This window comes from Brachycentrus maculatus, unplaced genomic scaffold, assembly GCF_059751285.1.
Source record: "Brachycentrus maculatus isolate JH-2025_06_01 unplaced genomic scaffold, ASM5975128v1 h1tg000304l, whole genome shotgun sequence".
Taxonomy (NCBI): Eukaryota; Metazoa; Arthropoda; class Insecta; order Trichoptera; family Brachycentridae; genus Brachycentrus; species Brachycentrus maculatus.
In genome coordinates this window covers 255,212-268,867 of record NW_028281054.1, presented here as the reverse complement: position 1 = coordinate 268,867, position 13,656 = coordinate 255,212, and the positions used below count along the sequence as shown (strand labels likewise).

General features: G+C 28.2%; 1 protein-coding gene across 2 annotated transcripts in view; it reads right to left on the bottom strand.

Moving 5' to 3' along the window:
• Positions 1-13,656, bottom strand: part of LOC148304784 (neuropeptides capa receptor-like) — a 256,462-nt gene that overhangs the window by 59,839 nt on the left and 182,967 nt on the right. For both annotated transcript variants that reach the window (XM_088267738.1, XM_088267739.1), the window contains one exon: positions 5,161-5,251. In XM_088267738.1, the coding sequence (XP_088123864.1) occupies positions 5,161-5,251 (91 nt within the window). The remainder of the gene's footprint in view (positions 1-5,160; positions 5,252-13,656) is intronic.

Below are 13,656 nucleotides of genomic sequence, written 5' to 3'. Positions count from 1 at the left end.
AATGATCACAAAAACAGCTTTTGACAGGTCGTAAGCCGGTCAAATGAATAAAAGAAATATTCTTTTTCAATTACATACTTGTGTTTGTGACATATTTGTCACAACGAATTCCCTATCATACATCCAGACAATCCCATAAAAAATAAGGCTTTGCGGGTGATTCCTTTTTTTAAAAATCGTTATATGTGAATTCTCCATTAATAAAAACAAAATACTTTTTTAAAGAATGTATAAAAAAATATATAAAAAAAAATTCAATATTACCCTGGACTGGTACCTGAAATGGATGGCTGATCATCTTTCCTTCATGCGTTAATGATCAATACAACACTGCGATTATATGATGCAGTACCCTATGCACCATTGGGGTGCGGATAAAGGGTTAAAAAATATATATATCATTTAATTAAAAATTCAACTTGTTTATAATCAAGTAATTATTTCTCAATGATTTCCACTTATAAAATTAATTTGATTGATAAAAATATACCTTTAAACGTATTTTATAATTCGTAAGTTTTCATTTTTATGATTTTCTAACGCTTGTATGAAAAAAAGAAGATATACATGAAAAAATATTCTATTCTTTTTTTTGTGTTCTACAAGAAATCTCGGTTTTTACATGAGATAAATTATTCAGATTTAATCCATCACGTGTCGCCCACACTTACATTATTCCAACGAAATTATATTTATAGATCGAGATACAACTACAAAAGTGAAGGTGGCATAAAGTTTTTTGATGTTTTTTTGTGAATAATAAAACGTGAAATTCCTCTATTTTAGAATTAATTTATTAATTGAATTGTGGTATTAATTTTTTATCGACATTAATGAGATTTGATATTAATAAATGTTTTATTATTAAATATAAGCAGTTTATAAAAACAGCAATAACATACTTTAACTAAGAGTATTAATATAACTAGTATTAATAAACATAATTAAACTCAAGTAATGATAAAATATTTGTGCTGGAATTATATACATACACACATATTTTATATTGATATGGACTGGTATAGAAAAACCATGACTTATCATTTTTCCTTCATGTATTTATCGATTAAGATAACTTTGCTTTTATAAAAAGCAGTTCCTTATGCACCATTTGTTGCGGATAAAGTATTAAAGAAAAGAAAGAAATATGTTTTGCAGCATATGAAAAATAAATTAATAATTAAATAATTAAATATATATATATATATATATATATATATATATATATATATATATATATATATATATATATATATATATATATATATATATATATATATATATATATATATATATATATATATATATATATATATATATATATATATATATATATATATATATATATATATATATATATATATATATATATATATATATATTGGGTTGATGCAAAAGTTTTGACCGTTTTTTACATATAACTTTTTTTATTTTTTTTATTTTATGTATTATTTATTTAATAAATTATATAATTTCCATCAGTTCTTATAACCTTCTTCCATCTTTCTATTAACTTATTAATACCAGTAGTAAAAAATTCCGTGGATTTTGATGCGAAAAATGAAGTAAGGGATGTTTTTACCTGCTCTATTGTATAATTTTTTTCATCATTTCATTTTTTTCACAGTGATCGGAATAAATGAAAATCAGAAAGAACAAGATCTAGAAAATATGGTGGATGCGTGATAACATCCCAATTTAACTCATTTAGCTTGTGTTGGGTCATCAAAGCCACATGTGGTCGCGCGTTGTCGTGATGAAACACTACCCCTTTTCTGTTTACCAATTCTGGTCTATCCTTTTGAAGGTCCATGTTCAATTTGGATAATTGCTGACAATATCGCTCTGTTGTACTTGTTTGATCGTGTTCCGAGAGTTCAAAATACACAATACCCTTATTATCCCACCAAACACAAAGTATAACTTTTTTTTGGATTTCGGCCTTCGAAGTTGTTAATGGGGCTTGTCCAGGTATAGTCCAATGTCTTTTTCTTGTCACGTTGTTGTACACAACCCATTTCTCATCTCCCATCACCAAACGATGCAAAAAAGGTTCATGTTTTTGTCTCACACTCAAAGCAACGCACGTTGAAACACGATCCAATAAATTGGCAGCCTACAATTGATGAGGTATCCAAACGTCGTACCGCGATACCATTTCCATACGCTTCAAATGTCTTAATACGGTTGTTTGGTTGACTCCCATCATTGACACAATCTCCCTGATGGTTAGACGTGGATTGGTGTCAATTATGACTTTTAACTTGTCGTCATCAGACTTCAATGGCCCCCCGGTACGTGGTTTATCAATGAGTGAAAAATCTCCAGATCGGAATTTTGTAAACCATCTTCGTACCTGCCAAACTTTGATGACATCTGCTCCATACACTTCACAAATGTTTTTGGTTGCCACACTCGCGGTATTGTCTAAACGGAATTCATAAAGTAAACAATGATGTAAATGCACTTTATCGAGCGACATTTTGAAAAAATACAAGGGGTCATTACTGTACACTAGCTAGACCAAAACTGAATAGAAAGTAGAGGAAAAGCATCCTTTATACAATGGAATCATAAAAAAAGAAGATACTATTCATAATTTATGAAAAAAAAAAATTTTACCTGGGATCATAAAAAACGGTCAAAACTTTTGCATCAACCCAATATATATATATATATATATATATATATATATATATATATATATATATATATATATATATATATATATATATATATATATATATATATATATATATATATATATATATATATATATATATATATATATATATATATATATATATATATATGTATATGTATATGTATATGTATATGTATATGTATATGTATATGTATATGTATATGTATATGTATATGTATATGTATATGTATATGTATATGTATATGTATATGTATATGTATATGTATATGTATATGTATATGTATATGTGTATATATATATATATATGTATATGTATATGTATATGTATATGTATATGTATATGTATATGTATATGTATATGTGTATATGTGTATATGTATATATATATATATATATATATATATATATATATATATATATATATATATATATATATATATATATATATATATATATATATATATATATATATATATATATATATATATATATATATATATATATATATATATATATATATATATACATATATTTATCAAGAGTTTTTTTTAGTACCCACATAGTTTCATTAACGACTGATTTTAATGTAACAAAAACATAACTCATCTTCAACTGTAATTTTTTGCTATTTTTTTATATTGCGTTTGTTTAGGTTAGTTAGATATTTACAAAAAATCAATCGAATTTTTAGGCATTTAGTTGAAAAATTAAAAAAGGGTAAATCAATTTATGACGAATTGATCAAACGATTGCCGAGTTATATTGTGAGAGTGAAATGTTGGTTTATGAGGATTTCAAATCACCCTCTTAGGTACGGATAGGTTACCTCGTAGGTGAAATTGGGTGTGTCTTTTGGAAAATGAACATTGTAAGCAAACCTTCTCTTATTATATATTCCTAACGACAGCTAGAAAACCCATCTCTCATATACCCGGCATTAAAATGAATACGCTTCATTAATAATTTTCAGTTCTGAAACATTGCACGTTTCAATTTAATATAGCGGTGTTCCTAGTACATCTTCCAGGATTAATGATAACGTTTAAAATGACCCGGTTAAATTATCCTGGAAGAAACAAAAAGGATGCGGAAGTAAGGTATGGTTTCATGTAAAACGTATGTTTTAGGGATCGAACCTTCAGGAGTATTAAATTAATTTCACATCATTACCTGAAACAAAAGTGCGATAAGTATACGACTATATGTTCTTTTTTATTTTACTACTGTATTTTTGAATTGATACATTAACTATAACGTATGCCACATTCTCGTTCTATTTTTTCTATGCATCACTAACCGCCTACGTTAAGTCACGTTGGCATCCTATTTTCGCCATACGTTATCAAATACATGGCTAAAATGGATGCATAAGCCACGTTAACGTCATCAGCTATACGCATTTTTTTAAATTAATATGTAATATACTCTATATGTTTAGAAATTTCAGTATCAAAATTTGTTTTATTTTTTATTTAATATCGTAGTATTTTTTAACAATTTCTATAAATTTGTACTTAATACAATCATATTTAAGTTGCCCGGAGCATCTCCAAAAAAGGCAGCTCTTGCGCTTAGAACGGAACGGAACTTTTTTGTTTTTTTTTTGTTTTTTTGTTTAAAGTACCATTTTATACATTTAAAAAATATTCATTACAGTGGAACACATATATTTATGCGGTACGAGGAAGTAATCTTGTTAAAATATAAATATATATACATATAAATATTTATTTATATATATATATATATATATATATATATATATATATATATATATATATATATATATATATATATATATATATATATATATATATATATATATATTTATATATTTATATATATATATATATATATATATATATATATATATATATATATATATATATATATATATATATATATATATATATAAATATATAAATATATGTATATATATATATATATATAAATATATATATTTATATATATATATATATATATATATATATATATATATATATATATATATATATATATATATATATATATATATATATATATATATATATATATATATATATATATATATATATATATATATATATATATATATATATATATATATATATATATATATATATATATATATATATATATATATATATATATATATATATATATATATATATATATATATATAAAACCCTTATCCGCACCCAAATTGTGCATAGGGCACTGTGTCCTATAAACGCAGTGTTATCTTGATCGTTTATACATGAAGGAAAGGTGATCAGCCCTCCGCTTCAGGTGCCAGTCCATGGTAATTTTGAATAAATATTACAGTGAAAAAATCACTAATAATTATTTTACCCCCCTTGGAAATCGAACCCGGGACCTCCAGAACGGTAGCCGAGCGTGCTGACCATTACACTACGGAGACGGTCATATGAAATATGATAAATTTAAGGAAATATGATAAATTTAATAGAATATTAATAAAAGATATCACTTACGCTTCTGAGAGAAGAGCCCTTAATTTGCAAAATCCTATTCCCAAACTGTAGGGGTACTGGTGCCAATAGACGCTAATATCGTTTGGCAGGCCTGAAACAAATTACAAGAAAATTTTAGTCGCTAAGCATGATACATCCAAAGGATTTTGAGCCTTTGTACAAAACAATAGTCAATGTTGATTCGTAAGCAAATAATTGCAAATGATCAAAAGGCATGGTTCAAATTCGGCAACACAAATATTCGCATAGTCTCTAGTTATTTAGTTCGAGTATTGACATTGACATCTTGTGATTGAATCTAAAACAAACAGTAATAAATGACGAATCAGGATTTAGGTTGCAGAAGGTTAATAATATTTTAATTATTACTTGAAAAACTAAGGAAAATCAATATTTAATTTATAGATTTATATTATCCACTGACACTTCGTGATGGAATTGCATTTTTAATTTATTATTAGATTAAAACCAATATTTTTAGCTTTTCCACTTTTTTTTATTCGACCAGCGACCGGGATCGTCGTTACCGACATCATCAGACTGATGATGTCGGTAACCTAACCACAAAACCATAGTCCGGTTTATGTTTTTTTTATAGAAAGCATGTTTTTTATGAAATTCGACTCTCTCCTTAAAAGTGGTCACAATTCGAAACAGAAGTGAGTTTTGCGACAGTCGAAGCGTGAAGCGTAATGTGACAAGGGAAAGCGATTTTCGTGAAAAATAAAAGAAAAAAAGTTAATATTCATTTGGACTCTGTACTAGCCCTTTTTTAGCTAAGATAACGCGTTTATTTCTTGATTAAAAAAGTTTATGAAGTGTAATGGAGACGATGTTGCGATTTTATTTTTTAATGTTAAAGGCAGGAGTGATGGAAACTTTTTTTTGCCTTTTTAATTATTATTGAGATAATGACATAATTGTTTTTGAACAATGTTTATTAAAATTAAGAGACATTAAAAAAAAAGAGGTAAAGATTATTTGCAAAGACAGATTGGTGTGGCAATATATTTTTTCTGCCTACCCTTGCGGAGAAGTGGTGTGATCGTTAGCTCGTTACTTTTTTTTACACACACACACATATACAAATAAAATATGTGTGATTCTCGGGAATAATCGTGTTTACATAAATAAACTGAAGAAAGTGGTAGTTTACAAAAGTTTTGTTTTGCATTTGAATCATTGTGTTCTTCTTCTTTTTCTGGGTGTAGGCCTTGCATCCTGTTTCTTGTCCCAGCTATCGATCCATCTCTTTGGTGATCTGTCTCGCATATTTATCTTATCCTGGCGTTTCTTATCTCGAAGACACAAGTTTTATAAATCTTGATTTTGCTGCCGATCTTCATCTCAGGATTTTTCTATGTATAATTTTTCATCATTGTGTTTTTTTGATATTTTGATTCATTGTGTTTTCCATAAATCAATTCCAAATCCACAAATAATATTATTATTTATGTATATCTCTTTGAACCGACAGGAATTGGACCTTCTAATCTAGCTTCACCTAACTGCATTACATATCCTATTCGTGCAATCTTGATTACATCCAACTCTTCTGTGAGATACTTGTGTGTAAGGAAGCCCGAACAACGAAAGAATAGTACATATCAACATGAGAACATATCTACATGAAATGGTACAGGAGAATGTATGGGGAGAACATTCTAGAACTAAAACGTGATGAGCTAGGTAGCATAAAAGTTTTTGTGAACAAACTTATTCTTCTATATTGTCAGTCAGCTTGACATTTATGTATTTTATGTTTTTCATAACATATAGCATACGTATTTTGGCTCTTAAAGAATAAAGCATTTTTAATTTGATTTTATTATAATAAAAAATAAGATTAAAATTATTATTTTAGGGCAAAAGACGTCCAAATTAGGCTTTTAGGCACTTAGCTTTGAAAGTTTGCTTTTAAATCAAAATTTATCAACAATTTGAATTCAAATACACATAATTACGATTGCATGCTGAACTTTAGATAAAATTATGGTACAGTAGCAGAATTAAATCTAAACTAATGGATGATTTTAGAAGCAAACTTCTTTTTAAGACTAACCCCTGATTTAAGTTTTGCACGGACATTAATACGTGGAACTGCATTTTATATAATAAAATAAAATAAAACTTTAAAAAAAAATTCACACAATTTTTTTTTTTGACCAGTGACCGGTTTTTGTCGTTACCGACATCATTAGACTGATGATTTATCATACTAGTCTGATAATGTCGGTGACGACGGAACCCCATCACTGGTCTTATAAAATATATCGCTCACTCCTTTCAAGAACGTCATAAATCAAAAATCGTCAATTTTGAGTTGTGCATGTTTTTGTAATGCCCAGAAAATGTACTATATCCCAGCAAAAGCAGCATATTTTTAACTTAATATTTACCCGCTACAGGGCAGAAAGTGTTATTTTTGCATTTTGAAGAAAAGGTATTGTTTAATTATTTTTTTAAATATGCTAAATATTTTTCAAATGGAAAAAAATTCAGGTTTTACCTCAAAAGATCTGTTGCACAGTAAAAAGGTAAATAAGTAGCTTGATATTTATTTTTAATACATTGTATTTTATGTTTGAACTTTAAAAACGTTCTCCTGAAAAATCAAGTTTTTTGATTTATGACGTTCTTGAAAGGAGTGAGTGATATGTGGAAAAAACTAAATACGTGTAGTAGTTTTTTTTTATCACTAAGCAGTTATTTTATAACAATGTTGTTTTTGTCATATGAAATAAAATGGAAAACAACAGTAAGTTCTTGAAATATTATATAATAATGGCGGGTTTTTTTTTACTTATTTGACTCTTATTAAATTGCAGTTAAAAATTCAGTGGTATTATTCTAATCAGTATAAATTTGAAGCGTAAAGAAGTATCGTTGTTATATTTACATATTTTAGTCAGTTTGATGCGAAAGTTCGCCTTTTTCGAAGAAAACCGAATAAATTTTCATGAAAAATGCAGCACGCGATGAAGAAATTAGCCTGACATTTGTACTGATCGGTGTTATCACCGCTGAAAGTTTCTGAAAGTGCTCTGTCTGAAAGTCAAGGTTATTGACTTGGGGTTTTTTTGTTACACAATACATGGGTGTGCCAATACTTGGATGTAAAAGGGATTACAAATTAATTTTCTATTAAAACGTGTTTGTTAATTACGGGTATCAATAAAATACTAATGATAATACAATTGGAATATTAATATATCTGGAAGGGTTAACAACCATTTGCTGGCCATTTAAGAGATAAGCATCGCATTATGGAATTTTATTTGCATATTTATTTTACCCTTCTCTCTTTACTTACGAATGGTGTGTTTATTTCATTTTCATTATGTTTATTTTTGATGTTGTTGATATGTTTTTTTTGTGCTTGCTGATATGCATATATATGTGGATATATACAAGTTTTACACTTCAAATTTAACGTTTCACAAACCAAATTGGAAGCCTTACAAACCAAATTGGAGGTTTAACAAATCAAATTTAACGTCAAACAAAACAAATTGGACGTTTTATTGTATTTTATACCAAAGTTTGGATTTTTCCAAGTATTTTCATATGAGTACTATGTACATTTACCATCAGTGTGAATATCTTTTATTCTTAAGTCTAGCTAATGCGTTAGTCACCATGTTGGCAGTTCAACAACGTCATAAATCGAAAATCGACAATTTTCAATTGTGAATGTTTTTGGAATGCCCAGAAAATGTACTATATCCCAGCAAAAGTGGCATATTTTCAACGTAATATTTACCCTCTACAAGACAGCAAGTGTTGTTTCTGCGTTTCGAAGAAAAGGTTTCGTTTAATTATTTTTTTAAATATACTAAATATTTTTCAAATGAAGAAAAAACATTCAGGTTTTACCTAAAAAGATCTGTTGCATAGTAAAAAGTTCAATAAGTTGATTGATATTTATTTTTAATATATTTTATTATATTTTCAAATTTTAGAAATGATCTCCTGAAAAATCAAGTTTTAGATTTACGACGTTGTTGAAAGGAGTGAACGAATTAATGTTTTTTTGTCTATGAATTTTGAAGCATTCAGTATATTACCCTAATAGCGAGTGAAGGAAATCTCGTCATAATTGATGCCATTTGGGGTGGAAAATGGTGATTTATGGAAGAAAAAATGCGACGAAATGTTTTCATGTGATTCGTGCTGGTACTATTATTCGGTAATCTGTCGCAGGCAGCTTGCAGACGTGTTATCCATAGTCAAAATAAATCGTTAAAACCTGAAAAACGTTGAATGAAAATTGTAAAATAATAAGCCTCGCAGAAAAGAGCTCACAAACTACTTTAGCCTTTGAAAATTTAAAGAAATTAGTGAAACGATATTAAGTTGTATTCTCGTATAAAGCTTTTATCATTCTCGTACAAAGTTTTTATTTTAAATAGGAATATAAAAACTTGACCCAATCAACGGTTACAAAGAAGTATTAAGATTTATAGGTTTTTCCGCACAGTTTTATAAACACAATTATTTTATTTTAAAATTACCTAAAACACAACAGAACGTGATATATTTAACGAAAAAAGAAGAGAAATTTATATAACAAATTAATTAGAAATTAATATAAGAAATATATAAAATCAGTATTTGGAGCACTTGCTTTTCTATTTTCCTTTTTTTCTTACTTTTCTTCAACGAAAGTGTGTTATTTTGACTTTTTTTTCACAAATACTGCACTCTGCTCCACTTACAAGTGAAATAGATTTTTTTCGATTTTTTAATATAAATAAAGAAGACTAAAGAAGATTTGTAATTTGCAGGCCTTATGACCTTCTAAATACCGCTTTAAGTGATCACTTTATATACGTGTAACATATACCATTCTACCTGTTAATTACAAATAACACTACTCAAATTTCTAAATGTATTTGAACTCCAGTGGATATATTTCCAAGAAAAATATTTACGTCTACGGTGCTAAGCGTTAAAAAAATAATTGTTTTTCTTTTCCATAAATGAAATCATTATCTCGTCATTCAATCTTCTTTAATCTGTTTTTACACTCAACGAACAATAGGTTTTTTTCATTGGGGCATATTCTACAAGAAAAGAATTTTCGGATATCATTTATTAATAGTTTTTTTAAGTATAATATTTAATTTATATTATGGAAAGCCTGAAATATAAAAAAAACGCTCTCATAAGACCACTGAGCAATGTAAAAATGACTAGTTCAAGAATTACAGATGTTCTTGAAATTCTCTGACGTTGCTTTTTACTCCTTTGAACTTGTCTGCAGTCAATTATTCTTCATCTTACTAAATTTAACAGGGATAGAAAAATTATGAAAAAGGCAAAAAAAATACGGAAGAAATCTTTAAAGGAAATTTTTATGATCAAGTATTTCAGATACTTCAAAGTGGTCAGAGCAGAAGTTAAAATACTCGTCGTGTATGTATGGTATAGTATGATTTCGTCCGCCTTCGTGGTGTAATGGTTAGCGTGTTTAGCTACCGTGCTGGAGGTCCCAGGTTCGGTTCGCAGGGGGGGGGGGGTTAAAAATAAATATAAGTGATTTTACACTTCAATTTTTTTTTGATATTACTCTGGACTGGTCGCTGAAGCACAGGAGTGATCACCTTGCCTTCATGTAAGTCACGATCAAGATAACATTGCGTCAATACGATACAGTTGCCTTTGCACCATCAAGTGTGGATAAGGGTAAGAAGATGTATGGTATGAGGAGATGCATGAATGTAGAAGAGGCAAAGATTGTTTGCAATACAGATTGGTATGCCATTCTATTTTTTCTGCCTGGCCCTGCGGAAAAGTGGCGTGATGGTAAGTTTATTTAGAAAAATAGGAAGATTTCATCATACTAGCAATTTTGAGTCATCAATTAATTTATTCTTTTATAATTAAAAAATAATAATTAGTAACACACCTGTTACCAACATTTTCAGTGTGTCCTAATACTTGTTCACAGATCTGGATTATCTTTAATTAAAGGAGTAATTTTTCATATTCTTTTTTCATCTCAACATTTTACACATGAGTAAAGTGATCACTTAAAGTCAGTCTATGACGGTCGTAAACTCTATAAATGACAAGACTTCCATATTCTTCTTCATCTATGTTGAGATTCAAAAAAATAATGCTTATAACCAACGTTTTAATGCGAGTGTATGTATACGTTGTATGTATTTATATGTTGAGCAAAATAATTCAAAATAATAATAATAATAAAGGTCAAGTCATGAATAATTTAGAAAATTTAGAAATACATAAAAATTTAAATTCAGATAAACAATAATTAATAATTTACTGTTTCAAAATACGTCACCATCAATGTTTCCTTTTACAAAAAACGTTGTTCCTTAACCCCCCTACCTATATTTATTAACCTATATATACACCTAAATATATTTTTGTTCGTTAGTTTTAATTTGTACCAGAAGATGAAAACAATTGTCGTTTTCGAAACTAGTCGTAAATAAAAATAAAACTAGATAAAGTGGATTATTCAAGTGTTCAATTTTAATAAAATATTATTTATTCTATATAAGTACCTAAAAACTATTGCTCGCATAAATTATTCTTTGAAAAAATGTAGCCAAATTGATACAATCGTAGAGCAATATTAATGGGCGTACTATCTTAGCAATAGTTTGTTTCTGACGGTGTGGCGTTAAATTAAATAATGTTCGGAAGAATGCCTTAATGGCTTCTGTTAATGGCTTATAATTGTCTAAGTTTTAACAAATGTCGTATCATTCGGGAAGAAGGGATAATTCATTATCCAGAATTGTCCAGAAGTTATGAAATAGTCAGGGATAAAGTGAACAGAATTGTCACATTTATATATAAAACATGTGGTGCTAAAGATAAATATCATTTTTGAGACGTTAAAAGGGTCATTAATAAGAGTGTCGAAATGAAGAAAAAAATCAAAGCCAATATTTTTAATCTTTTTTTTTCTTACGTCTTACTTCTTAATATTTTTCCGCCTCCGTAGTGTAATGGTCAGCACGCTCGGCTACCGTTCTAGAGGTCCCGGGTTCGATCTCCAAGGGGGGTAAAATAAATATAAGTGATTTTTTCACTGTAATATTTATTCAATACTACCCTGGACTGGTACCTGAAGCGGAGGGCTGATCACCTTTCCTTCATATGTAAACGATCAAGATAACACTGCGTTTGTATAACGCAGTGCCCTATGCACCATTGGGGTGCGGATAAGGGTTTTATTTTTTTTTTTCTTACGGGGACTATTGTTTATTATTATTATATATATAATAATTTATATAACGCCATTTCTTCCACATTATTTGGTCTCGAGAGAGCTTTACATTTATTTCTTATTTACTTATATTAGGCTTTGTACAATATACGAACTAAATTATAATTGAAATATTCCTGTATTATCTCAATTCGGATAGATAAATACAATAAGTAGGTACCTTTTTTTCACTCCCAACTTTAATAAGAATTTAATAAAAGGAATATTTTTTTAATTAAATGAATTTATAAGTTTATTCTTATTATAATATTTGTTGGTTTACTACTGACTGTGAAAAATATGAAAATATTTTTAATTTCAGTTTTACTGAGTTAATACCACTATTTCTAAATCTACTGTGACGCGCGTTTCGATGCATTAAAAATGGATAGATTTTATCACAAAGTGACTGACGAATCAATTAATGAAAGGAGGAAAATCTGTTTACTTTGGCAATACTGCGGTTTAACATTTTCGAATAGAGGATTTTGGAATCGGCGTCCGACGATGATTTTTTTCTCTAAAAACACTTTTTTAATAAAATATAAGTTCATGGAAAATATAATAAATAAATTGAAGGAATCAGTTCAAAATTGCCATCATTTATGGATGACAAGTCGATAAAAAAAAACAACAAAAATGTAAGGGTGTGCTGCTGATATAAGTTAATGTAATAAAAAGTTGAACTATTGATTATTTGTAAGGAATGAAGATTTGTTGGTGGCACATTGGTGACAACATCCCGCAATCGTATATATACCCGGATAGTCTGACCAACGGCATTCTAGATAAGTCTCTCCTCAAAAGCAGTCACTCGCTTGGAGCTACCTAGTATACTTATATATAGAATAAACCAAAGTCTACAACATTTTGAGTGTGTCCAAATACTTGTTCACAAAATCCGGATTATCTCCAATTACAGGAGTTATTTTCATATTATAGAATAATATGAAAATAACTCCTGTAATTGGAGATAATCCAGATTTTGTGAACAAGTATTTGGACACACTCAAAATGTTGTAAATAAATTATCTGGTCAAATTATAAGCTTAAATAATAAAAATGAAAATGGTATTTTCTGGCGTTTCTCATGTGTGATTATAATCCAGGATTTGGACCTCACATACTAATATAAGAATTTCTGCTTAGTAAAAAGCTTCTTTACATCTCACCAATAGATGTCTCTAGTGAAGTTCTAGTGATTCAAGAACAAGGTTTCTAAATTGGTTCATATATAAAGAACTTCCAAG